The sequence below is a fragment of the Bufo bufo genome, chromosome 3 (assembly GCF_905171765.1).
Source record: "Bufo bufo chromosome 3, aBufBuf1.1, whole genome shotgun sequence".
Classification (NCBI taxonomy): Eukaryota; Metazoa; Chordata; class Amphibia; order Anura; family Bufonidae; genus Bufo; species Bufo bufo.
Window position 1 is genome coordinate 378,113,615 of NC_053391.1, and position 27,059 is coordinate 378,140,673.

The window sequence follows — 27,059 nt, forward strand, 5'->3', positions numbered from 1 at the left end:
CTGTCATCGCTTTGACATGTGCTACATCTCCGGCCCCCAAGCATTAGAATATCAGCGCAATGCTGAAAAGCACGAGACATATATGAACATGCATGAATTTCCTCCACCAAAAGTGCTGTACTTCTGCTCAGATTATTATTCTGATCAGAAGCAATAATAACAGTGCTATATGAATGTAAACTACCCAAGATGTGGTCCTCAAGATAGTGTTTCCATAAAGGACGATTTCCTAATATCAAATTATTCTGTAGTAAAACAGGAAACCTTAATTACATTCCCTTTCAGGCCTAGAAGCAAACCTACATGTTAGTCTCCAACTACCTGCCCCTAATATTACATACAAACCGATGCTTTATAAAAGCCCCAGCATTCATTTTAACCAGATCTTGAATTTCTCTTAAAGGAACGTACACAAAGTAATAAATCAGTGCCTGCAGTTCTTTTAATACCTTCCTTTTTTGTTACTTTTTTCTTATTTCTTATTAAATATAATTATACGATTATAGTGATACCAAAATTATGTAATTTTTGCTGTTTTAATACCTTTCAATACCTTACCAGCACCAAGGTGGTCTCAGTCAGGCAGGTCCTAATCTAAACCTACCTATGCCGTTGGACATCTACATTCAGGAGCGCAGGCCCTGCACATATAGTGTGCTGCTCCTAGTTACCTCTGTGCATCCAGCAACTGATGAGAGGAGGAGCACGCACACCTTTATGTACCACCTAATCAAGGTCACCATATTCTGACCCACACAACTTTTTTATATTTCCATTTATAGTTGTAGAGTTGTGTAAGGGCTCTTTTTTTGTGGGGTGAACTGTCATTTTTATTGATACCATTTTGGTCTATGTATGTTTTTTTTTTTATCACTTATTGTTACAGGTCATACGTATCCCACTCCCCGGCACCTGCATCACTCCTGATCCCTGCACAGTCGCGCATCTCCCCGTTGTTCAGATCAATATCAATATCTGGCGCGATGCTGGCCTTGATGAGCAGATTCCTGTGGGTGCAGATACAATTGACTGTAGAGGCACTCGGAAACTGGGTGAATCATCCAGTGACCGAGTGCCAGGTGAAGGGGACTGTCTGGCGCCCCCTTCAGGAGTCCAGGGAAGTGTGTGTGTGTGTGTGTGTGTGTGTGTATATATAGATATATATACACTCACCTAAAGAATTATTAGGAACACCTGTTCTATTTCTCATTAATGCAATTATCTAGTCAACCAATCACATGGCAGATGCTTCAATGCATTTAGGGGTGTGGTCCTGGTCAAGACAATCTCCTGAACTCCAAACTGAATGTCAGAATGGGAAAGAAAGGTGATTTAAGCAATTTTGAGCGTGGCATGGTTGTTGGTGCCAGACGGGCCGGTCTGAGTATTTCACAATCTGCTCAGTTACTGGGATTTTCACGCACAACCATTTCTAGGGTTTACAAAGAATGGTGTGAAAAGGGAAAAACATCCCGTATGCGGCAGTCCTGTGGGCAAAAATGCCTTGTGGATGCTAGAGGTCAGAGGAGAATGGCCGACTGATTCAAGCTGATAGAAGAGCAACGTTGACTGAAATAACCACTCGTTACAACCGAGGTATGCAGCAAAGCATTTGTGAAGCCACAACACGCACAACCTTGAGGCGGATGGGCTACAACAGCAGAAGACCTCACCGGGTACCACTCATCTCCACTACAAATAGGAAAAAGAGGCTACAATTTGCACGAGCTCACCAAAATTGGACTGTTGAAGACTGGAAAAATGTTGCCTGGTCTGATGAGTCTCGATTTCTGTTGAGTCATTCAAATGGTAGAGTCCGAATTTGGCGTAAACAGAATGAGAACATGTATCCATCCTCTGATGGCCACTTCCAGCAGGATAATGCACCATGTCACAAAGCTCAAATCATTTCAAATTGGTTTCTTGAACATGACAATGAGTTCACTGTACTAAAATGGCCCCCACAGTCACCAGATCTCAACCCAATAGAGCATCTTTGGGATGTGGTGGAACGGGAGCTTCGTGCCCTGGATGTGCATCCCTCAAATCTCCATCAACTGCAAGATGCTATCCTATCAATATGGGCCAACATTTCTAAAGAATGTTATCAGCACCTTGTTGAAGCAATGCCACGTAGAATTAAGGCAGTTATGAAGGCAAAAGGGGGTCCAACACCTTATTAGTATGGTGTTCCTAATAATTCTTTAGGTGTGTGTGTGTGTGTATGTATGTATGTATGTGTATATATATATATATATATATATATATATATATATATATATATATATATTATTTATTTATTTTTATATATTTTTTTTTCTCTATATTATTTCATAGCTCTCGAGCACTGGGAGCATATTTTCACCACTAGGCTTTTAAGGTTATCCATAGTTCAACTATATATATATATATATATATATATATATATATATATATATATATACATACAAACCGGATTCCAAAAAAGTTGGGACACTATACAAATCGTGAATAAAAACTGAATGCAATGATGTGGAGGTGCCAACTTCTAATATTTTATTCAGAATAGAACATAAATCACGGAACAAAAGTTTAAACTGAGAAAATGTACCATTTTAAGGGAAAAATATGTTGAATCAGAATTTCATGGTGTCAACAAATCCCCAAAAAGTTGGGACAAGGCCATTTTCACCACTGTGTGGCATTTCCCCTTCTTCTTACAACACTCAACAGACGTCTGGGGACCGAGGAGACCAGTTTCTCAAGTTTAGGAATGCTCTCCCATTCTTGTCTAATACAGGCCTCTAACTGTTCAATCGTCTTGGGCCTTCTTTGTTGCACCTTCCTCTTTATGATGCGCCAAATGTTCTCTATAGCTGAAAGATCTGGACTGCAGACTGGCCATTTCAGTACCCGGATCCTTCTCCTACGCAGCCATGATGTTGTGATTGATGCAGAATGTGGTCTGGCATTATCTTGTTGAAAAATGCAGGGTCTTCCCTGAAAGAGATGACGTCTGGATGGGAGCATATGTTGTTCTAGAACCGGAATATATTTTTCTGCATTGATGGTGCCTTTCCAGACATGCGAGCTGCCCATACCACATGCACTCATGCAACCCCATACCATCAGAGATGCAGGCTTCTGAACTGAGCGTTGATAACAACTTGGGTTGTCCTTGTCCTCTTTGGTCCGGATGACATGGCGTCCCAGATTTCCAAAAAGAACTTTGAATCGTGACTCGTCTGACCACAGAACAGTCTTCCATTTTGCCACACTCCATTTTAAATGATCCCTGGCCCAGTGAAAACGCCTGAGCTTGTGGATCTTGCTTAGAAATGGCTTCTTCTTTGCACTGTAGAGTTTCAGCTGGCAACGGCGGATGGCACGGTGGATTGTGTTCACTGACAATGGTTTCTGGAAGTATTCCTGAGCCCATTCTGTGATTTCCTTTACAGTAGCATTCCTGTTTGTGGTGCAGTGTCGTTTAAGGGCCCGGAGATCACGGGCATCCAGTATGGTTTTACGGCCTTGACCCTTACGCACAGAGATTGTTCCAGATTCTCTGAATCTTCGGATGATGTTTATGCACAGTTGATGATGATAGATGCAAAGTCTTTGCAATTTTTCGCTGGGTAACACCTTTCTGATATTGCTCCACTATCTTTCTGCGCAACATTGTGGGAATTGGTGATCCTCTACCCATCTTGGCTTCTGAGTGACACTGCCACTCTGAGAAGCTCTTTTTATACCCAATCATGTTGCCAATTGACCTAATTAGTGTTAATTGGTCTTCCAGCTCTTCGTTATGCTCAAATTTACTTTTTCCAGCCTCTTATTGCTACTTGTTCCAACTTTTTGGGGATTTGTTGACACCGTGAAAATTGGAATCAACGTATTTTTCCTTTAAAATGATACATTTACTCGGATTAAACGTTTGATCTGTCATCTACGTTCTATTACAAATAAAATATTGACATTTGCCATCTCCACATCATTGCATTCAGTTTTTATTCACAATTTGTTTAGTGTCCCAACTTTTTTGGAATCCGGTTTGTATATATATATATATATAATCAAGCAGTGATGTGAAAGGGGTGTGTACATAACATATTTATAGCATGTTTCATATCAATCAATCAGTAACATAATTACGTGCAATAAATAGCATAATTCATCAAAATACATGTCATAATTAAAAAATACATGATTACAAAGAAAGTGCAATTCATATTATAAATTTAAATGACTTGGATATGTATTTGGATATGTATATCCAAAAGCCCATATTGGTTAAAGTGACCGTGAGTCATATTTCATATAATTCCAACAATTCAACAATCAGGTGATGTGCATAATTAACTTGATTAAAAACAATAACTGAGCGTTCGTGACCTGATCGGGATCCAAGCTGCACACGAGGGTCTGGCGTGGTGCAAGCACAACTGCGCCTGCGCGGCTTCTCCTAGTAACAGCAGTCTTCCAGAACCTGCAAGTCAGCTGATCGGAAGTTAGGAGATCAGGTGATCGGGATCCTAGAGTCATGTGAGGCATATTGGTACACGTCGCTGCGGCAACCATCACGTGACCAAGGTCCTGCATTCTAAAGGTCACAAATTATCCGGCTGTTTCCTTCTGGCAGTTACGTTCTTCCCAAAATGTAAACGTCATCTGGAGTTCCGAATCGTGGAGACACCATCTCTATTACAATTATCATTATTAAACAGGCATCAGGTGCAGATATAGTTGCTCTACCTATGGGGTCATCAACATCTGTAGAGAATTCTCGATCCCCTTGCTGCCCTCGGATACTGCTGAGGGGATTGAGAAATCTCTACAGATGTTGATGACCCCATAGGTAGAGCAACTATATCTGCACCTGATGCCTGTTTAATAATGATAATTGTAATAGAGATGGTGTCTCCACGATGGATATACATATCCAAGTCATTTAAATGTATATTATGAATTGCACTTTCTTTGTAATCATGTATTTTTTAATTATGACATGTATTTTGATGAATTATGCTATTTATTGCACGTAATTATGTTACTGATTGATTGATATGAAACATGCTATAAATATGTTATGTGCACACCCCTTTCACATCACTGCTTGAAAAAGGTTCCAGTGTGCGAACCGAAACGTTGTATTTCTGGTGAATAAATACTTTTTTACTGAAGGAAGTGCCGTGGATCTCCTGGATTTATATTGTTTTTTGAAGCCTGGATTGCTTCATCAGCCGCGGGCACCCGCCATCACAGATCAGTGTTGTGCCGTTTACAGCTGCTGAACATTTGCTATATATATATATACACTGCTCAAAAAAATAAAGGGAACACTTAAACAACACAATGTAACTCCAAGTCAATCACACTTCTGTGAAATCAAACTGTCCACTTAGGAAGCAACACTGAGTGACAATCAATTTCACATGCTGTTGTGCAAATGGGATAGACAACAGGTGGAAAGTATAGGCAATTAGCAAGACACCCCCAATAAAGGAGTGGTTCTGCAGGTGGTGATCATAGACCACTTCTCAGTTCCTATGCTTCCTGGCTGAGGTTTTGGTCACTTTTGAATGCTGGCAGTGCTTTCACTCTAGTGGTAGCATGAGACGGAGTCTACAACCCACACAAGTGGCTCAGGTAGTGCAGCTTATCCAGGATGGCACATGAATGCGAGCTGTGGCAAGAAGGTTTGCTGTGTCTGTCAGCGTAGTGTCCAGAGCATGGAGGCGCTACCAGGAGACAGGCCAGTACATCGGGAGACGTGGAGGAGGCCGTAGGAGGGCAACAACCCAGCAGCAGGACCGCTACCTCCGCCTTTGTGCAAGGAGGAACAGGAGGAGCACTGCCAGAGCCCTGCAAAATGACCTCCAGCAGGCCACAAATGTGCATGTGTCTGCTCAAACGGTCAGAAACAGACTCCATGAAGGTGATATGAGGGCCCGACGTCCACAGGTGGGGGTTGTGCTTACAGCCCAACACCGTGCAGGACGTTTTGGCATTTGCCAGAGAACACCAAGATTGGCAAATTCGCCACTGGCGCCCTGTGCTCTTCACAGATGAAAGCAGGTTCACACTGAGCACGTGACAGACGTGACAGAGTCTGGAGACGCCGTGGAGAACGTTCTGCTGCCTGCAACATCCTCCAGCATGACCGGTTTGGCATTGGGTCAGTAATGGTGTGGGGTGGCATTTCTTTGGAGGGCCACACAGCCCTCCATGTGCTCGCCAGAGGTAGCCTGACTGCCATTAGGTACCGAGATGAGATCCTCAGACCCCTTGTAAGACCATATGCTGGTGCGGTTGGCCCTGGGTTCCTCCTAATGCAAGACAATGCTAGACCTCATGTGGCGTGGAGTGTGTCAGCAGTTCCTGCAAGACGAAGGCATTGATGCTATGGACTGGCCTGCCCGTTCCCCAGACCTGAATCCAATTGAGCACATCTGGAACATCATGTCTCGCTCTCCACGGGTTGAAAAATTTGATTTCCATTTTTTTATTTTTGTGTGATTTTGTTGTCAGCACATTCAACTATGTAAAGAACAAAGTATTTCAGAAGAATAATTAATTCAGATCTAGGATGTGTTATTTTTGTGTTCCCTTTATTTTTTGGAGCAGTGTATATATATATATTTAAAAACATCATTTTTCTCAGCCATGTGAGCACATATGAACATGGGACCAACACAGATGTCTTCAGCTGCCAAGTGCACATGTAACAGGTCAGCCAGTGTCATAGGTACAAATCTGCTGACAGATGCTCGTTAAGTACAAAATATTTTTTTTCTTATTTTCTGTTGTTTAAACCAGGGGGGCGTCTTATAGTCCAAAAAGTACGCTACTGTAATATTTTAATATTTCAGGCATTTTTGAATGTGGCAATATCCATTATGTAATTTTTTTTTACATATAAAAAAGAAATTGGGGAAATGGAGATGGTTTGGATTTTTTTGCAAATATTTTTTTCTAAGCTTTTTGAACTTTATTTTTGTCCCCTTTTGAACATGGGATCATAACATAAGCTGCATAACTATTGCAGTCTATAGAAAGTTTCTATGTTCCTATGGAGTCCTGGGAGCCTTCACAAGTTTGAAACCAAAAAGCTCAGATGCTGTGGTGGCATCTGTGAGCTTAAAGGGAGCCTGTCACCTACTTCATGCTGCCCATACTAACGGCAGAATAAAGTAGAGACAGGTGAGTTGATTTCAGAGTCTGTCATTTCTAAGTTAAAAGTAAGTGGTTGCCAAGAACCAGCATCACAATCATTGCAGCCCAGGCCTGGAAAAGAGTCCCGGCCACCTGAGAAGAGTCCTGGTTATTCATGAATCCCTGCTCTCCTGCCCACCTGCTGATGATTGACAGGCTTCTACCTAGTTTTCTCCTTTCCTCTCTAGGAGAGAACTGCCAATCATCAGCAGGTGGGTGAGAGAGCAGGAGATTATAATAACCAGGACTCTTCTCAGGTAGATGTGACTCTTTTCAAGGCCTGGGCTGCAATGATTACGATGCTGGTTCTGAGCAACCACTTACTTTTAGCTCATGAGTGACACATCGCTGAAATCAGCATTTCTGTCACTATTTTATGCTGCCCTCAGTGAGGTCAGCATAAAGTTGATGACGGGTTCCCTTTAAATGTTCATGATTGTCATTTACTCTTATCGTGGACACTGCTGGCAGATGTCTATGTAGAACAGTGAGCACTCGCTGGCTATGGCGCCGCTTTATCTCTTGAACAGGCACCATCTTTAAAGACCTGACATCTGCTGCACACATACGACTGATGTTAGGAAGGGGTTATTAAAGTGAACCTCTTAGAAATTGAGTGTAAAATGTATTTAACAAGAATTTTTAGCTTGAAAATGCAGAGAGACAGATCACAGAGATTTTTTTTTATTAGTACTGATATCATTATGCGGTAAACAGTTAATGTCATTAATGTGTAATATGTAATATCATAAACCTTATCTACTGATATGAAAATGTACATAGGCTGCAGATAGAATCTTCCAAGCTGCCAGCAGTGCATTTAAAATGACATTATAAAGCACAGGCAGGATCCTTGGCACCGCAAGTTTAGAAGGAATGGTTTAATTTAACATCTGGTTCAATAGGAACTATGATGCACTCATCCCTAAAGTCGTGATTTTGTCATTGGTGTAAAAGGATTGGAATTTGCTGCTCCAATCTGCTAGAACCTTTATTTAAGGGAAAAACTAATAAGATTATGTATTTTCTTAGTTTTAATAAGTTTGATTTTACTTTAATGATAGTGTAGCGCTCACTTGCTGGCAGTGGCTTGTGTCCGCCCGGTTGTCTGCTGGAATGCGTATGGATCTATCCCTTGGACTCCATTATACTTACTGGGGCCAGCGGACATTCTGTCTGCATCCAGCAATGTCGCATCCTGTGAATTCCAGCAGGCTGGTCTCTGCTGGAAGTGTGAAAGTAGCCTAAAGCGCAGCGTCTACGTGTTTCAGATCGTGGGATTGTGATCCTTACTCATGATAAATGCTGCACAGGCTGAGATGCACACAAAAAAAAGCTGTTAACTTTGTTACATTGTAACAGGTTTTCATTATCATTAGTTATTGTATTGTAGCATGTGACCTGCCAAAACAATCCTATTGCTCAGGTTTAGCTATATGTGTTTGTCTCAATATGCGCAACATTTGTCACCAATAAGCATCACAATCCCTCAATCCAAAACGCGTAGACTCTGCACTTTAGACGGTGAACATTTGTATTGGCTTTTACTATGCTAAATAAAGGTCATTTATTTATTTTTTTGGGTGCAGCTAAGATGCTGAGCTGTAAACAGCAGTATATACTTCGCTGATGGGTGCGCCACTGCCATTTTCATATTCTTCTTTAAAGAAGCCATGAATATAAAAAAAATCCATATAAAATAATTAAATATTCTATCACTTAGGCTTCTTTCACATTAGCGTTAGGCTTGTCTTGCCACCTCTCAACATGTTTGCCGTGCTGCTGCCACATCTCCCGCCCGTCCCCATTATAGTGAATGAGGCCGGGATGGACTTCTCATTACGGATCCGGCAGGCTGTTCCTTTACTGGAACAGCCTGCTGGACAAGCCTCATGCTAGTGTAAAACTCGCTTAAAGGGGTTGTGGGGGTTCAGAGCTGAACCCGGACATACCCATAATTTCACCCAGGCAGCCCCCCTGACAAGAGCATCGGAGCATTTTATTATCCGATGTTCTCCCTTGCCCTGCGCTGGATCGCTCAGGGCAAGGGCTCTTTTATTTACAATAACACACTGCCGGCGGAGGCTTCCGCCCAGCAGTATGTTCGGTGATCTCACCGGCTCTTATGGGCGGGTTTTAGCGGTGCCCTAGCCGTTTAATAAGCTAGGGCAGCGCTAAAGCACGCCTATCAGTACCGGTGACTTCACCGGGCTCACTGCTGGACGGAAGCCTCCGCCTGGCAGCCCTAAGGAGAGCCCGGTTCGTCACCGAAACTCCAGAAAATGCCTTTTCCCTGCCTGATTCAGCGCAGGGCAAAAGAGCGCATCGGAGCATTAACTGCTCCGATGCTCAAGTCAGGGGGGCTGCCTGGGTGAAAATGGGGATATACAACCCCTTTAAAGTGGTATTCCTTGATGCCATTTTATTTATACTAAGAATAAATCCTCTCTACGTCAGGCATGCCCCTTCCTCTTCTGCACTGGATCAGGAGTCTCCCTCTTCTGCCCTGTCTGCAATAGGTCAAAACATTGCCTTCAGCAATTCCCCGGCCGAAAATGGAACAGATCAATGGAAAAAAACCTCTGTTTTCTGTAGGATTTCTAAAAGACTGTATATTTCAGGAATGTGCATAAACTTCTACATATATTGGTTTCAAAATAACATTAGTTTACTTGCTTTTAAGAATTTATTAATTTCAACCAATTAAGGGTAAATTTGCTGTAGTCATCTGTTGTAGTCCATGGGTTTCTGTATGGGGGCGCACAATAGATGTTTTAATATACCTTAAAGCTGCTGGGTTAGCCTCATACCCTGGTCAGCCATATTAAATATTAATACCATTGACAGGTGAAGTGAATAACATTGATTATCTCATAAAAATATCCCTGTCCAGGGATGGGAGATATTAGGCAGCTGTCAGTTCTTAAAGCTGATGTATTGGAAGCAGAAAAAATGGGCAATCTGAGGGCTAAAATGTGATGACAGAGCATGTCCAAAATGGCAGGTCTTGTAGGGTATTGCTGGTACACATATTAACACGTTTTTCTAATGTTTTGAGATAGTAGTAGGTCCTCTTATTTATTATATTCTCTCTAATCAAATGGGGACCCTTTTAAAATATACCTTTTTATTATTTATCTTTAAAATATATGCCCGATATTGGTGGCTGATACCATGCAGAAGTGCAGACCTCAGGCCGGCATCTTATTACTACTACTACTTGTATGTACGTCACAAATGTGGTGGATGCTATATGTGTAGTAAAAGTATCCGGCCTGAGGTCTGCACTTCTGCATGGTATCAGCCACCAATATGGGGCATATAATTTAAAGACAAATAATAAAAGGTATATTTTAAAAGGGTCCTAGTTTGCTTAGAGAGAATATTGCTGGTACACAGTATATAAATAGAAAAAATATTTATACCATACAGCATAATGGAAAATAAAACAGAACGGCAAATTCACAACTTTTTAGTCGCTTTCCCTCCCAAAATATTGAATAAAAAGTGATCAAAACGTCATACACACTCCAAGATCGTCCCACAAAAAATGAACCACCACACAGCTCCATTGCCATAACTATAATAAAAAGTTAAGGGGGTCAGAATATGGCGACGAAAAGAACATGATTAATTTTTTTTCAAGATTTTTATTTTTTTCAGTATTAAAACATAAGAAAAAAAAATTCTGTATTGTTGTAATCACGCCCATAGAATGCAGGTTACAGATCGGTTTTACCACACAGGGAATGCTATTAAAACAAAACCCATAAAACTGTGACTGAATTGTGTTTTTCCCAATTCCACCCTATTTGGAAATTTTTACCAGCTTCCCGTTTCATCATATGCAATAGTGCCATTAGAAAGTACAATTTGTCCCACAAAAAAGAAGCCCTCATCTATGTAAACGGAAGAATAAAAAAATTATGGCTTCGGAAAGGACAGGAGTAAAAAACGAAAATACAAAAAAGGAAAATGGCCCGTTCCCCAAATTTCAGTCCAGTTAAGTGTCTGTGGGATTTAGTGGAAATGCAAGTCTAAGGCCTTAAAAGGGTTGTGCCAACTAGGGCTGCAGCAAATGATTATTTTAGCAATCGATTACATCGATGAATCGTTTCAGCCCTAGTGCCAACATTAAATATTATTATAATATTAAGCATGAGAAACTGGTTACTTTTGTAATTTAATTTGTATTACAAAAATTCTCCAGTTGTGAGAGATTCGCCTTACTTCCTTATAATGGCGCCCCCTGGTGATTAATCCACATAGGAATGTGCACGTTCACCTACTAAGGTGGCCGTACGTGCTCAGTTCTGTTCTTTCGACGGCCACCAACCATATGTACTGTTATGGTGACAGCTCTAGATCAATTTCGGGTAAAGGGCTAGTTCTACTTTTGTTTTGTTTTCATTTTTTTAGATCAGTCATGGCCTAGCCCCTTTAAAAGGGTTTTCCCACAAAGAATAATGCTTAAATTCATCCCATTATTATTATCCCCAGATCAGAGATCCCTCCATATACCCGAAGGAGCAGAGAGAAGCAAGACTTTACTGAGATGGACACGGCAAAGACTATCCAATAAAATACCAGGGGGCGCTATACTAACATAATTCCAGAAATATTTGGGGATATAAGAATTTGTTTTAATAAGTGTAAATTGCTTATAATTATGGGCTGGATTTAACTACAAACCATTTTCTTTGCGAGACAACCCCCTTAAAGGATCCACTGCTAATATCTTTGTGGCAAATGCCGCAGGACCACTTCAGCTCTCATGTGGAGTCCATGCTTGTACTGGTCTGTACTGTTTTTGCCGCACAAAGGAGACCTACTCCATATTATGCTTTTAATGTTCTAGCTGGTCAGTCTATTTAGCTAGGTATACTTATTTTCTGTGAGCGCCGGTTGTTTATTCTGTTTGAGAAAGCATTGGCACTCAGAGTATCTCCGCGGCCTTCTCTCAGTTCTAAAGCAATGCTCTGTAAATTGTATAGTGGCTGTTCTTGGTATCGCAGCTCAGCCCCATTCACTTCAGTAGGCCTGAGCTGTGCCTAGGCCATGTAACTGATGAACCTGGCCTAGGCTAAGCTGGGAAAAGCTGTGGCGCTACTGTGAGCGCCGGTGCCATCTCAAACTGCTGATCGGCGGGGGTCTGGGGTGTCAGGCCCCCACAGGAAGATACTGATTACCTATGATCTGGATGTTTCAGAAAACCCCTTTAATATGGTTATGTCGTGGCGATTAATGTTTTAAAATTGCAATAAATTTTTCTGTAACAATTGAAGTGCTTACTATACAAGCAGGTGAAATAAGTATTGAACACGTCACCAATTATATTTCTAAACGTACTATTGACATGAAATTCTCACCAGATGTCTGTAACAACCCATCCAATCCACACATGCAAAGAAATCAAACTATAGATGTCCATATATTTTGTGTAATAATGAGAAATGACACAGGGAAAAAGTATTGAACACGCTTGCTGAAACTTATTTACTTCGTACAAAAGTCTTTGTTGGTGACGACAACTTCAAGACACCTCCTGTATGGAGAAGCTAGTTGCATGCATTGCTTAGGTGTGATTTTGGTCCATTCTTCCACACAAACACTCTTCAAATCCTGAAGGTTCTGTGGGCTCCTTCTATGAACTCTGAGCTTTAGTTCCTTCCATAGATTTTCAATTGGATTCAGGTCAGGTGATTGGCTGGGCCATTCTAGCAGCTTTATTTCCTTTCTCTGAAACCAATGGAGAGTTTCCTCGGCTGTGTGTTTGGGACCATTCTCTTGCTGAAATGTCCACCCTCGTTTCATCTTCTTCATCCTGGTAGGTAGCTGCAGATTTTTATCAAGAATGTCTCGGTACATTTGTCCATTCATCCTTCCTTCAATTATATGAAGTTTGCCAGTGTCGTATGCTTAAAAACCACCCCGCACCATGATGTTCCCACCTGCAAACGTCACTGTTGATAGGATGTTTTTGGGGTGATATGCAGTGCCTTTTGGCCTCCATTTGGCATATAAAGAGTTTCATTTTGGTCCCATATGTCCGGACTATATACTCCCAGTAATTCACTGGCTTGTCTGTCTAAATGTTGTTGCGCCAACATTAAACGTGCTTGAACATGCTTTTTGTTCCACAGTGAAGTCTTGCATGGTGAGCGTGCATACAGGCCCTGGAGGTTGAGTGCATTACTTAGGGCACATTTCTTAAGACTGGCGTTTTAGATGCAGGTCTTAATAAACCCTTGCACTGGCGGTGGATCCGCCGGTGCAGGCCTCTACATAACTTCGGCGGGTCCTCATCAAGTTCTAAATGTAAGACAGCTTCCGAGCTGTCTTACATTTAGACCTTTTTCAACACCTGAAACAAGTGTAGAAAATGGTAAATGAGACGGGACTGCTGGCCTGTCCCCTTCCCCGCCCACAATTTTAACCGTTGCACTGCAATATGCGCCCTAATATAGGCGTATTTCAGCTCAATAAATGACCCCCTAAATGTTTTCTTTCAAACAATTGTACTATCTGTACTTTCTGTAGCTCCCCACAGGTGGTCCTTGGCTCTTGGACAACTCTTCTGATAATTCTTTTTACTGCTCTGTCTGAAATCTTGCAGGGAGCACCTGGTCGTTGCCCGTTTATGGTGAAATGATGTTCTTTCCTCTTCTGAATTATGGTCCAAACAGGAACCTTCAGTAGTTTAGAAATTCTACTGTAACTAATGCCATCAGTATGTTTTGCAACAATGAGATTGCGAAGGTCTTGAGGGAGCTCACTGGTTTTACCCTTCATGAGATGTTTCTTGTGGCACCTTGGTAATGAGACACCTTTTTATAGGCCGTCAGTTGAACCAGCTGATATTATTTTTCACTAAGTGGCGGGATTGCTTTCGAAGTACTGATAGATTTCAGCTGGTGTCATGACTTTCGATGGCTTTTTGCACCTCTCTTTCTTCAAGTGTTGAATACTTTTTCCCTGTGTCATTTCTCATTATTACACATAATTTATGGACACATATGGTTTGATTTTTTTCGCATGTGTGAATTGGCTAGGTTGTTACTGAGATCTGGTGAGAATTTGTTGTCAATAGCACCTTTAGGCCTCTTCCACACGGGCGTCCCGGATTTGCTCCGGATGCGTCGCGTATTCATTGCAGTTTTGACTGCGATTGCGTTGCATTGATCCTTCTATCTTCATTCAGCTGGACCTGCGCTGACGTCACCACGCTCACCACGTGGTGAGTGCGATTACGTCATCAAAGGTCCTTTTGCAGGTCCTGAAAGAAGAAGAAAGAAGACGATGCCGGCTGCGTGAACAAGTGGATGAGGTATTTTAACCCCTCAATCGACATTTTACTTAGCATTCTGTATTAAGAATGCTATTATTTTCCCTAATAACCATGTTATAAGAGAAAATAATACAGTGAATTTACTTAAATGGGGTCCGGGGTTGCTCATCCCTATCATCTCCTAGCAACCATGCGTGAAAATCGCACAGCATCTGAACTTGCTTGCGGATGCTTGCGATTTTCACGCAGCCCCATTAATTTCTATGGGGCCTGCGTTGCGTGAAAAACGCAGAATATAGAACATGCTGCAATTTTCACGCAACGCGCAAGTTATACGTGAAAATCACCGCTCATCTGCACAGCCCCATTGAAGTGAATGGGTCCGGATTCAGTGCGGGTGCAATGCGTTCACCTGACGCATTGCACCCACGCGGAAAACTCGCCCGTGTGAAAGGGGCCTTAGAAATATATTTACTTAGAAAATCACATACGTGATCAATACTGTACTTATTTCACCCATTTCTATATATTGCACTTTTTTTGCTCTTTTTATTCCAAATTTTATTCCTCCCTGTTATTTTATTATTTTTTTAGGAATCTAAACCTGTCGTTATTGAACCATCTTCATTGTTAAATGGCAGCCAGTACTCACTTGGGGCAGCCTCATTGGATCAGAGGGAAGATGACAGGACTGGCACTAATGTACATAGCACTACAGAAGAAAAATCTTCCGATAACATATCTTCTGCATCGGAAGCTTCGGAGTCAACATCCAGCAGTAAGGATAACGTCTGTTTCCAAGCAGTGCTTTTATGTCTGGTTCTAGCTGAGGTGAAGCCCATGGGGAAATGAATATATTTTCCATTACACAAGACAGTAGGAAAGATGGTTGAAAATCAAATGAGTCTATAGATTTTTGTTGTATACGATCATGAGTCCCTGAATTTTTAATGCATTTGCTCAGAGCGAGCAGTAATGCTCTACAGAATAATTTCCACTCGGTCACAGAGACCTTCAGTGCAGTTAGCAACTTGGGAGAACTTAGAAACCGAGAAAATGTAAGCATGCACCATCTTCTCCTCCTGTTGCCCTGATCGCATATATCACTTGAGAAGTAATGTACCCAAGACCCTTGGGTTGCCTGTAATTGCATAAACAAACTTGAGTCTTGTATTGTGAGATCTCTATTGGGGACAGCAAGTAATGATCATGTCTCTATAGGTCAGCTGTTTGAGAAGGCACCAGCAGTAGCGCCGCGGACTTCTCACAGCGTTCCCTAGGCCAACTACACGTTCATCGGTCACGTTGCCTAGGTGCAGCTCAGCCCCATAGAAGTGAATGGGGCTGAGCTGCTATACAATGTACAGCACTGTCCTTGGTGAGCAGGGAGAAGGCCATGGTGCTCACAGGAGCGCCAGTGCCTTCTCAAACAGCTGATTGGCGGGTGTCGGACCCACACCCATCAGATACTGATGACCTGTCCAAAGGATAGGTCATCAGTATTAAAGTCTTGGAAAACCCTTTTAAATCGGAACATTACATTGACTTTGTCATCAGTACTGACCCAGCAAAAGTGCCGATATCGCTAGGTAGACTTGGAAAGCAGACCATTGTGTATGGTTTTATAAGCAGCATCACTATGAAAAAGAAGTTTTAGTCTGACGCATACTGCTCCCGCAAGTGCCTTCTGGGTGTACCGTAATACTGGAATACTCTCTGCAATAAGCACTTCTCAACCCCTCAATTCTGCAACTGTAGAGTACACTATGACCATCATTCAAGAGCTGAGGGTAGGGGTTGTGGCCCGCTTACTGCAGAGAGCACTTCAGGGTTAGGGAGCACCTTCAGAGCATTTGTGGGAGTAGTAGTGATAATAAAGCCATAAACAAAGATATATTTAAAGAGAATCTATCACCATCATTAAAGGGGTTGTCTCACGAAAAATCTTAAATATTTTTCGAACCAGCACCTGGATCTGAATACTTCAGTAATTACATGTAATGAGAGATTTAGTATACACCTGCTGTTTGCTCTTTTTCTAATTTCTCTGTCCTGCTCACTGAGATGGAAGCACGTGATCAGTTCCCTCCTTCATCTGGCACCAGCTGCAGTAGAAAGGACACGCCCGCTACGTAGCCAGCTTGAAATAAGTCTAGTATAGAAATATATATTAAACCAGGCATACAGTACTACCTGGTAGGGTTGATTATAGTGACTAAAACAAGCCCTTTCTCTCTGCAATCGGTATTACTGAGGTAGATACATTTTTAGTCATATGCACCTGCTGTGCTTGGAGCACTGAAGGGCTTGCCTAGCCCCTCGGAGCATCGCTTCACCTCCACCTCTCTCTCTTGCCACTCCCCCTCCCAGTGAAATTCTAAGGGTCAGGCATCCTCACTGCGTGACCCTATAATCTCATCCATCCATCGGATGCAGTACCATTGGCACATGAGCAGTGAAGATCTCAGAGTGGGAACAACTGCAAGAGATCTTCACTGTGTCGGTGCATGCGCAAGATTTCAGGGCCAGGTATTAGATCATTTACAGTGCAAGGAAAATAAACAACACTTACGCCATCACCATCTGTATTGCTCTCCGTGCATGGACTCACTCCAGCTAGTGTGGTTGTAATCCAAGAAACCAAGGTAAATGTCCAGCACAGGAACATAAAATCTTGATGCTTTATTGGAAAAATGATTAAAAATCCATCTCCACAAATCCATTGTATATTTAAGGCCGATGCGTTTCGACCAGAAATATCTATATCATGGCATGCCATAAATTAAAATCTTTTTGATCGATAAAGCATGCCTGGCCCTGTCAATCTCACTGGGAGGGGGAGTGGAAACAGGGAAAGGTAGATGTGAAGTGGTGCTAGGCCAGCCCCTCAGTCCTCCAAGCACCTAATTTGCATATAACAAAAAATAAAGAGTTTTTTCTGCAACTGTTATACCAATTGCAGTGAGGAAGGGTTAATTTAAGTCACCATGATCAACTCTACCAGGCAGTATGCCTGGTTTAATAGGGTTGATCATGATGACAAATGTTTTTTTGTTTGCGTCTGGCCAGTTATTTTCTGCGGAACCTGATACAACTGATATGTGTACTGTATTTGCACTTAGGGCACAGGTCTGGCATCCATAGACTGTTAGTGCCAGATATAAAAATGCTGTATCCATAGTTTTTCTATCTGGAGGTATTTTACATCTGGCATCACAACTGATGCGCCAGATGAATATGGACAATCCCATAGAAAACTGTAGGATCAGTTCTAGAATTAGTTTCCCTTCGATGTTTGTTTTCTGTTCCACACTGGACTGAAACTGAAAAGTATGTGAAGCGGGCCTAAACAGGTCTTTATGTCTCCTACTGAGCGACATTGGCTGTTTTTCAGGGTCAAAACTGCTGACCGACTTGGTTTAACCCCCTAGAGCACGGATCAGCAACCTCCGGCACTCCAGATGTTATGAAACTGCAATTCCCAGAATCCTCCTTTCACTTCTGTGGGCGTTACAAATATTGCAGAGTAAGTTTGCATGCTGGGAGTTGTAGTTTCACAGCAGCCGGAGTGCCGAAGATTGCTGATCCCTGCCCTAGAGTACCGCCGAAGTACGTGGTTTAAATATGGCCTGGCTCGCAGGCACCATACCTGGCGGATCTCTGCTGTTTGAAACCTGGGCCTGGGGCTAATGTCTGCAACCGGCAATAATGCCGATTATGTACATTTAACTCTTTAGATGGTCAAGCGTGAAATAATAAAATACCAAAAAAACAGAAGCACGTGCTTCTGGGTTAGGAACGGCTCCCCTATGCGGTGATCATGGGAGTCATTCCTTCTCACTAAAGAGCTGGATATCTCCTTGAAGAAACCCAGCATATCAGAGCTGCAGTTCCTATGAAGGCCTGCAGGTGGCAGGCCTCCATAGGATAACCGCAAATGAAGCTTAGACTGTAATTCTATTGAACTACACTCGAAGCTAAAATAAATCAAAATGTTTCATATTGTAGCCTCCTGGTGGGGGCTAAAAAAAAGTAAAAAAAAAAGGTCTGAAAAAAATAAATAAAAATAAAAAACATAATGATCATGGGCATCACTGTGTCCCAAAATGCCTGTAATATAAAAAAAATATAAAAATATTTATCCCATAAGGAGAATGGCATAATGGGGGGAAAAAAACATAAAAATGGCAGATTTGCCATTTTTTTTTCAGCATTTCACTTACCCCCAAAAATTTTATAAAGTGTGATCAAAAAGTCACACACACTTCAAAATGGTATCGATAAAAACTCAAGATCATCATGGGGATCAGACTATGGCGATGAAAAGAAAAAACTATTTTTTTTTTCAGTATTAAAACACAAGAAAAACTACCTTATATAAATGTGGTATCTTTGTAATCTTACTGACCCAGAGAATGAAGGGCACAGGTCAGTTTTACCGCATAGGGAACGCCGTAGAGACAAAACTTGTAAAACTGTGGCGGTATTGTGTTTTTCTTCCAAATCCACCCCATTTGGGATTATTTTTCCATATTAATTATATGCCATATTAAATGGTGGGATTAGAAAGTACAACTTGTCCAGCAAAAGCCCTCATACTTCTATAGTGATTGGAAAAATAAAAAAGTTTATGGCTCATGATACAGACAGGGAAGACAAAAGAAAACACAAAAATGAAAAAAAAACCTCCGGTATTCAAGGGGTTAAATCTGACACATAGAACAAATGTGGCAGATTCATACAGGCTTTTTTAGTTTATTCTGTCTTTGGTTTGCTTCCCCTTAGTGGCAGCATTTTACTGCCAAATTTTGGATACTCAACAAATGATTTCCATAACAAGGAATGCTCATGAGCTGAAATCGCATAGCCATCTTGCAATTTTATACTTTTTGCATCTTCAGCAGCTCTACGTTACTTGCTGGCTGTACAAGTTGGTGCCTTTCCCAATGAATGTTCTTGATGATGTTATAGTTGTTAATTATTCCTCGTTACATTTTATGTATTTTTTTTTTTTTACAAAAGAATTGTGATTAACCCGTAGGATACCAGCTCCGTATATGTACGGCGCTGGGAACTGTGCCTAAAATCCCAGTGCCGTACAGTTATGGCGCGCTGATTGGGCGGGCTCAGGAGCTGCGTCAGCCCGATCAGCTGCAGGGTTCCAGCAATCACTGATAGCTGGACCCCTGCTGTATGCCGGTGCATTAACCCTCGCACTGCCGCGGTCAGCTCTGACCACTGCATGTGCGGTGTCCTGATGGGTGTCCATTGGGTCCCCACGCTGCTGTGATGGGGACCCGATATTTTGGACGGCAGCCCGATGCCTTCCTTAGGCATCGTGGCTGCCATCCCTGTGAGCCTGTGAGATCCAGCAGGCTGTAAGCAGGACAAAAAAAAGGGGAAAAGAAATAAAGTTTTAAAAATAAAAAATTTGTTTCAATGTAAAAAACAAAAAAACAAACAAAAACATCCTATTCCTAAAAGAAAGTTAAAAAAAATAGTAAAAAATAGGGAAAAAAGAAAATACTGAGCTAAGTAAAATAAATTAATTTCTGAAGTTATTACCCGGAGTCCCGCGAGACCTCACAAAGTAATAACTTCGGCTCATAGGAGACAATACATTCTAATACTGTACAGAGCGCTCGCTCCATACAGTATTCTAACGAAGTTTTATGAGAATCAACTTTGGATGTTTCATCCGAAGTCGATTCGCTCATTCCTACTTCTAACATCCTAAATAAATAAAATGACGTTTACAAAATGACGCCAACATAAAGCAGACATATGGGGAATGTCGATTGATATCTATTTGATGAGGTATTACTATCTGTCTTAAAAGTAGAGAAATTCTAATTTAGAAAATTGTGAATTTTTTTCAATTTTTTTGTAAATTTTGGATTATTTTATAAATAAAGGTGTAATATATCGACTCAAATTTACCACTGTCACGAAGTACGATGTATCACGAGAAAACGATCTCTGAATGGCCTGGATAAGTAAAAGCGTTCCAAAGTTATTACCACATAAAGTGACACATGTCAGATTTGCAAAAATCGGCCTGGGATTTAAGGTGAAAAGTGGCTCGATACTGAAAGGGTTAATGCATTCTACTAAATTGTTTATTAGAATTGTCTTTTATCGCCTTTGACCTCTTATATATTAACCTTTATTCTTAAAGATTGATCACTCATCTAAGTTGCCATTGGTTTGCAGTCTTTATAGCATCTTGTATTTCACTTGCAGCAGCTAATTTGCCATACATGAAGACGCGCCGTACCGTCATCTTATTATTTCTCATGTGATGACAATGTGACTTGAATATGACACGTAGCAATGTTCTGTCTGTTTCAGCTTTCCTTTACTCCAGCACGGCAGGGGCAGACATGTGCTTTGCACGCCAGCACAACACTTCAGATAACAATAACCTGAGTATGAGTGGTTCCAATGGTAGCATATTAATGCAGCTTAATCCGCAGAAACCGGGGGCTATCGACAACCAACCACTAGTCACACAAGAGAATGTAAAGGTAAGTTATAAATGCAGCATAACTGTTACTTCTCTGTAGGGACAGGTCACAATGGACTTCACACTCCCACCTGCAGTTACAAGCTTCACCCACTGTTTAATGGAGAGAACTGAGTAATTCCGGCTCCGGAGCTACTCTGAAGCGGCTTATCGGTGCGGGGTTGGTCTTGTGTCGATCAGATATTGATGGCCTATTCTGAGGATGGGCCATCAGTAGTAAAGGAGTGGACAACCCCTTTAAAAAGCACCTATAATGACTGTAACCCTGTATGCTTTGTTTAAAAAATGTTTGTAACCATAAAAATGCAGACTTTTCTAAAAAAATTTCCAATCTTTCCAATCAGGGGAGTGATCCTTTTTTTATAATCTGTTTTTATTGTCTGATTGCAGATTTATTTATTCTATGTCTTCAACATGATTATGGGGCGGCCATCTTGCTTGGGCTGTTCTTAACAGCATTAAGAAGCTTTATAGCAGCCGCATGTGCCATAGACACAATGGTCACGAGGGTCCTCATTGACTTCTATGGGAGAATTTTCTAGGCATGATCTGTGTCCTGTGCAGAGGTCAGAGGTCATTGTACAAGGAAGAAATAGATAAGCTCTGACAATCACCTATTGTCAATGGGGGACCCTGTCTTATCTATACACAGAGGTGATATCTCCTTATCATTACAGGCAGGATTAGAATGACAGATAAGCAGATAAAAACAGTAAAGTGATCAAGAAGTGGCGCTTATTATTAGGCCAAGTGCCCAGTGCCAAAACTGCAGGATTTTATGATTTATTTATTTTTTATTATAGACATTGACATGGAAAATTTTAAATATCACCAAAAATTCTTTCAAATGTGATTTAAATAATAGGTCATTTTCTGATGACACATTCCCTTTAAATGTCCTCTGGGATACAATGTTAGGCTACTTTCACACTAGCGTTAATGTTTTCCGGTATTGAGATCCGTCATAGGGGCTCAATACTGGAAGAAAATGCTTCGTTTTGTCCCTATTCATTGTCAGTGGGGACACAACGTAACTGAACAGAACGGAATGCTCCAAAATGCATTCCGTTCTCATACCGGAGAGCAAACCGCAGCATGCTGCGGTTTGCTTTCCGTTCTGGGATGCAGAGCAAGACGGATCCGTCATGATCCACAATGCAAGTCAATGGGGACAGATCCGTTGTCTCTGACACAATAGAAAATTGATCCGTCTCCCATTGACTTTCAATGGAGTTTGACTGATCCGTCTTGGCTATGTTACAAATAATACAACCGGATCCGTTCATAACGGATGCAGATGGTTGTATTATCAGTAACGGAAGTGTTTTTGCTGAACTCTGCCGGATCCAGCAAAATGCTAGTGTGAAAGTAGCCTTAATACACAGGGTGAAATTTAAGTCTCTTAGTTGAAGATGCTGACTCCTTGCAGAGTAGTAGCACGTTTGGTAAAACACAACAGGAGACCAATTAACTTGAAAAGATAAATCTATAAAGCAAAACTGATGGCCAGAATTCTACATGATGCCACTTACAGTACATTCTGACAAAATGCAAAGGTTCTGTAACCTTCAATGCAGCACTCAGATGAATGGAAATATCCCAGATGTAGAAGATCAATTCAGAAATCAGTTTGCAGTTATCTGTTCTTTACTGGTATTTTACTGAGAGTTTAAAGAGGTTTTCTGAGATTTTCTTACTGATGACCTATCGTCAGGATAGGTAATCAGTATCTGATTGGTGGAAGCTTGACACCGGGATCCCTGCCGATCAGATGCTGTAATCGCCCTGGCCTTCTCTCTGCTTTTCCTAGGCTAAATGGCGACATGTTCATGTGTCACTAGTAGCAGCTCAGCCCCATTCAAATGAATGGGGCTGAGTGCAATACCAAGCACAACCACTATACTATGTAAGGCGCTGTGCTTAGTGAGCTGTGAGAAGGCAGTGGCGCTCACAGGAGCATTCTCAAACAGCTGATCGGCGGGAGTTCTGGGTGTCGGACCCCCCACCGATCAGATACTGATGACCTGTCCAGAGGATAGGTCATCAAAAAAGAAATCCTGGAAAACCCTTTTAAGGCTTTGGCCACACCGTAGACCGATTGTGTCAGTCTGGTATTACAGCTCCATTACATTTATGTCAACATAGTTGAGCTACAGTACCAGACACAATCCAAGGGCCGATATATTGTAGTTTTTCAAATAAATCGATTTTGTAATCCAACACCTTTTAAAAACCATTGGGTCAAGTTCTTAGCCACTTTGGATAACTCCCTATTTGCTACTATCCCCAGACAGTAAGCAGTTCACAAAGTATCCCCCGATGGAACCCCAGTAGTCAGCTGTTACCTATGGAGGGAACATGGCAGCGCACGTGTTCAGTTTCTCTGCAGCGCCACCACAGAGAGAAATAAACATTACAACGTGTCCATTTTAATGAAAGGGATGTCTGTTTGTTTAATGTAGGACATAACAGGCCATCCGGAGCAAGAGACACTAGAATCCTAAACGGAGGACCCACTTCTGCTAACTTAAATTTCCCAGGGATGAAATATATATGAAAACATGGTTTCGATACTGGGCAACTCTTTAAAGGGAACCTGTCACCGGGATTTTGTGTGTAGAGCTGAGGACATGGGTTGCTAGATGGCCGCTAGCACATCTGCAATATCCAGTCCCCATAGCTCTGTGTGCTTTTATTGTGTAAAAAAAACTATTTGATGCATATGCAAATTACCCTGAGATGAGTCCTGTATGTGAGATGAGTCAGGGCCAGGACTCATCTCAGGTTATTTTGCATATGTATCAAATAGTTTTTTTTACACAATAAAAGCACAGAGCTATGGGGACTGGATATTACGGCCATCTAGCAACCCATGTCCTCAGCTCTATACACAAAATCCTGGTGACAGGTTCCCTTTAATATACTTGTACCTGAATGTAATTACACCTGAAAGTAACTATTTAAAGCTTTAATTAGAATTGCAAATAAATCTTCTACTTGCAAATGTTGATGATGCTATAACACCCTGACAAAGCTATTTAATTATCACATTTTCATGTTTTGTAGATCAAAATAGTCTAAATTTAAAATATATTAAAGTCCTGTTTGGAGCCCTGTCAAATCGAAATGAATTTGTCAAACTTGTAGGTCTTTATATATTGTATGGGCTGAGTTCACATCACCGTTTCATCCGTCAGAAGAATAGGAAAAACCGATCCTGTAGCAAAACGGATCCTCTAAAAAAAAAAAAAAAAAAAAAAAGAAACTGATCCTGCGCATCCAAGCAGATAGAAAAGAAAGTCCTGGACTTTTTTTTTGCAGGGGACTTTTTTCTTCATCTTAAAAAAAACGGATCTCAGATGGAAATGGCTAAAACGGATATTAAAATATAGGATCCTTTTTTTTTTGTCCTGTTCTTCTGACGGATCAGAAAAAAGGAAAATAAAACTGTGATGTGAACCCGGCCTTATACGTTTATGCAAGCAGTGCTTTACCAGTATAGTCATCTTGCATATTTGCTTCTGATTTACCTGTGTATCAAATATGTGTATTTAAACATAGTACCAGATTTACTAATCCTATAGACAGGGTGAGTGTAGTAGATCTGCACCAGATTTATCACAGGGGCTCATGCTGGATGATGAATGTGGTGCAGGGAGAGACACTTTTCTCTGACTTTATACCAAATTTGCACCTCTTTTTTAGACAAAATTTTTTTGCTCAAACATGCATTAGTAAATCTAAACCATGGTCTCCTTTTCAAATTCTACGTCTTTGTAGACCAGAGTTTCCCCGTTTTTACAGTTCACAAGCCACTTTCAAAAGTTTACAGATGAGCCTCATTGAATAGTAAAGGTGAAGAATCCTATTGTACTAGTAATAAGGCTATTATCCTAGTAGAAACTGTACCAATGTCCAAAAGAAACCACACCATCTTTATTTATCCATATGAAAATCATAAAAGATGTCTTTTGAATTTTAGAAATTATCATCTCGTGTCATAGCATGCAGGGATCAAATCATGAGCAATAAAGTAGTGTTCATCAAGCACCAAAGTGCTCCGGTGCTCATCTGGATGCTCGGGTGCTCTACCGAGCACCCGAGTATAATGAAAGTCAATAAGAACCCGAGCATTAAACCAGGCACCCCCTGCTCTGAAGAGGGGAGGGTGCCTGGTTCATAGGAAAAGGTCAGAAAATGATGGAAACTCCACCGAAATGGTTCAGGAACAGCATGGGGAGGATGTCTGGATGCATCTTGGACTCCCAGGTCACTGCTGGGAACGATGTTGTCCGAGTAGTACGCCAATTTTACAGACTGACAATAATGCGCACCAAACCGAAGTTAAAATCGATTTTAGAGGAAACATTATTAGGAAACATTCTTTTCTGTATATTTACTTGTCTATAAAGTGCAAGTGCAGCCAAAAATTACAAGGAAGAGGCACTCCGATACAACCTGTATATCACATAAAGGAGGGCCTCATTCATATTGTGGTACAATTGTTCAGGTAGTGGGACTCCTACACTCATAAAGCCTATGCACTAAGTGAAAGGGTTGCCAAAAATTACAAGGAACCGGCATTACAATACAGGGAGTGCAGAATTATTAGGCAAGTTGTATTTTTGAGGATTAATTTTATTATTGAACAACAACCATGTTCTCAATAAACCCAAAAAACTCATTAATATCAAAGCTGAATATTTTTGGAAGTAGTTTTTAGTTTGTTTTTAGTTTTAGCTATTTTAGGGGGATATCTGTGTGTGCAGGTGACTATTACTGTGCATAATTATTAGGCAACTTAACAAAAAACAAATATATACCCATTTCAATTATTTAGTTTTACCAGTGAAACCAATATAACATCTCAACATTCACAAATATACATTTCTGACATTCAAAAACAAAACAAAAACAAATCAGTGACCAATATAGCCACCTTTCTTTGCAAGGACACTCAAAAGCCTGCCATCCATGGATTCTGTCAGTGTTTTGATCTGTTCACCATCAACATTGCGTGCAGCAGCAACCACAGCCTCCCAGACACTGTTCAGAGAGGTGTACTGTTTTCCCTCCTTGAAAATCTCACATTTGATGATGGACCACAGGTTCTCAATGGGGTTCAAATGAGGTGAACAAGGAGGCCATGTCATTAGATTTTCTTCTTTTATACCCTTTCTTGCCAGCCACGCTGTGGAGTACTTGGACGCGTGTGATGGAGCATTGTCCTGCATGAAAATCATGTTTTTCTTGAAGGATGCAGACTTCTTCCTGTACCACTGCTTGAAGAAGGTGTCTTCCAGAAACTGGCTGTAGGACTGGGAGTTGAGCTTGACTCCATCCTCAACCCGAAAAGGCCCCACAAGCTCATCTTTGATGATACCAGCCCAAACCAGTACTCCACCTCCACCTTGCTGGCGTCTGAGTCGGACTGGAGCTCTCTGCCCTTTACCAATCCAGCCACGGGCCCATCCATCTGGCCCATCAAGACTCACTCTCATTTCATCAGTCCATAAAACCTTAGAAAAATCAGTCTTGAGATATTTCTTGGCCCAGTCTTGACGTTTCAGCTTGTGTGTCTTGTTCAGTGGTGGTCGTCTTTCAGCCTTTCTTACCTTGGCCATGTCTCTGAGTATTGCACACCTTGTGCTTTTGGGCACTCCAGTGATGTTGCAGCTCTGAAATATGGCCAAACTGGTGGCAAGTGGCATCTTGGCAGCTGCACGCTTGACTTTTCTCAGTTCATGGGCAGTTATTTTGCGCCTTGGTTTTTCCACACGCTTCTTGCGACCCTGTTGACTATTTTGAATGAAACGCTTGATTGTTCGATGATCACGCTTCAGAAGCTTTGCAATTTTTAGAGTGCTGCATCCCTCTGCAAGATATCTCACTATTTTTGACTTTTCTGAGCCTGTCAAGTCCTTCTTTTGACCCATTTTGCCAAAGGAAAGGAAGTTGCCTAATAATTATGCACACCTGATATAGGGTGTTGATGTCATTAGACCACACCCCTTCTCATTACAGAGATGCACATCACCTAATATGCTTAAT

General features: G+C 41.4%; 1 protein-coding gene across 1 annotated transcript in view; it reads left to right on the forward strand.

Moving 5' to 3' along the window:
* USP32 (ubiquitin specific peptidase 32) overlaps positions 1-27,059 on the forward strand; it is a 167,202-nt gene that overhangs the window by 78,641 nt on the left and 61,502 nt on the right. The window contains 2 exon segments of the mRNA XM_040422276.1: positions 15,077-15,260; positions 20,834-21,009. Of these exon segments, the coding sequence (XP_040278210.1) occupies positions 15,077-15,260; positions 20,834-21,009 (360 nt within the window).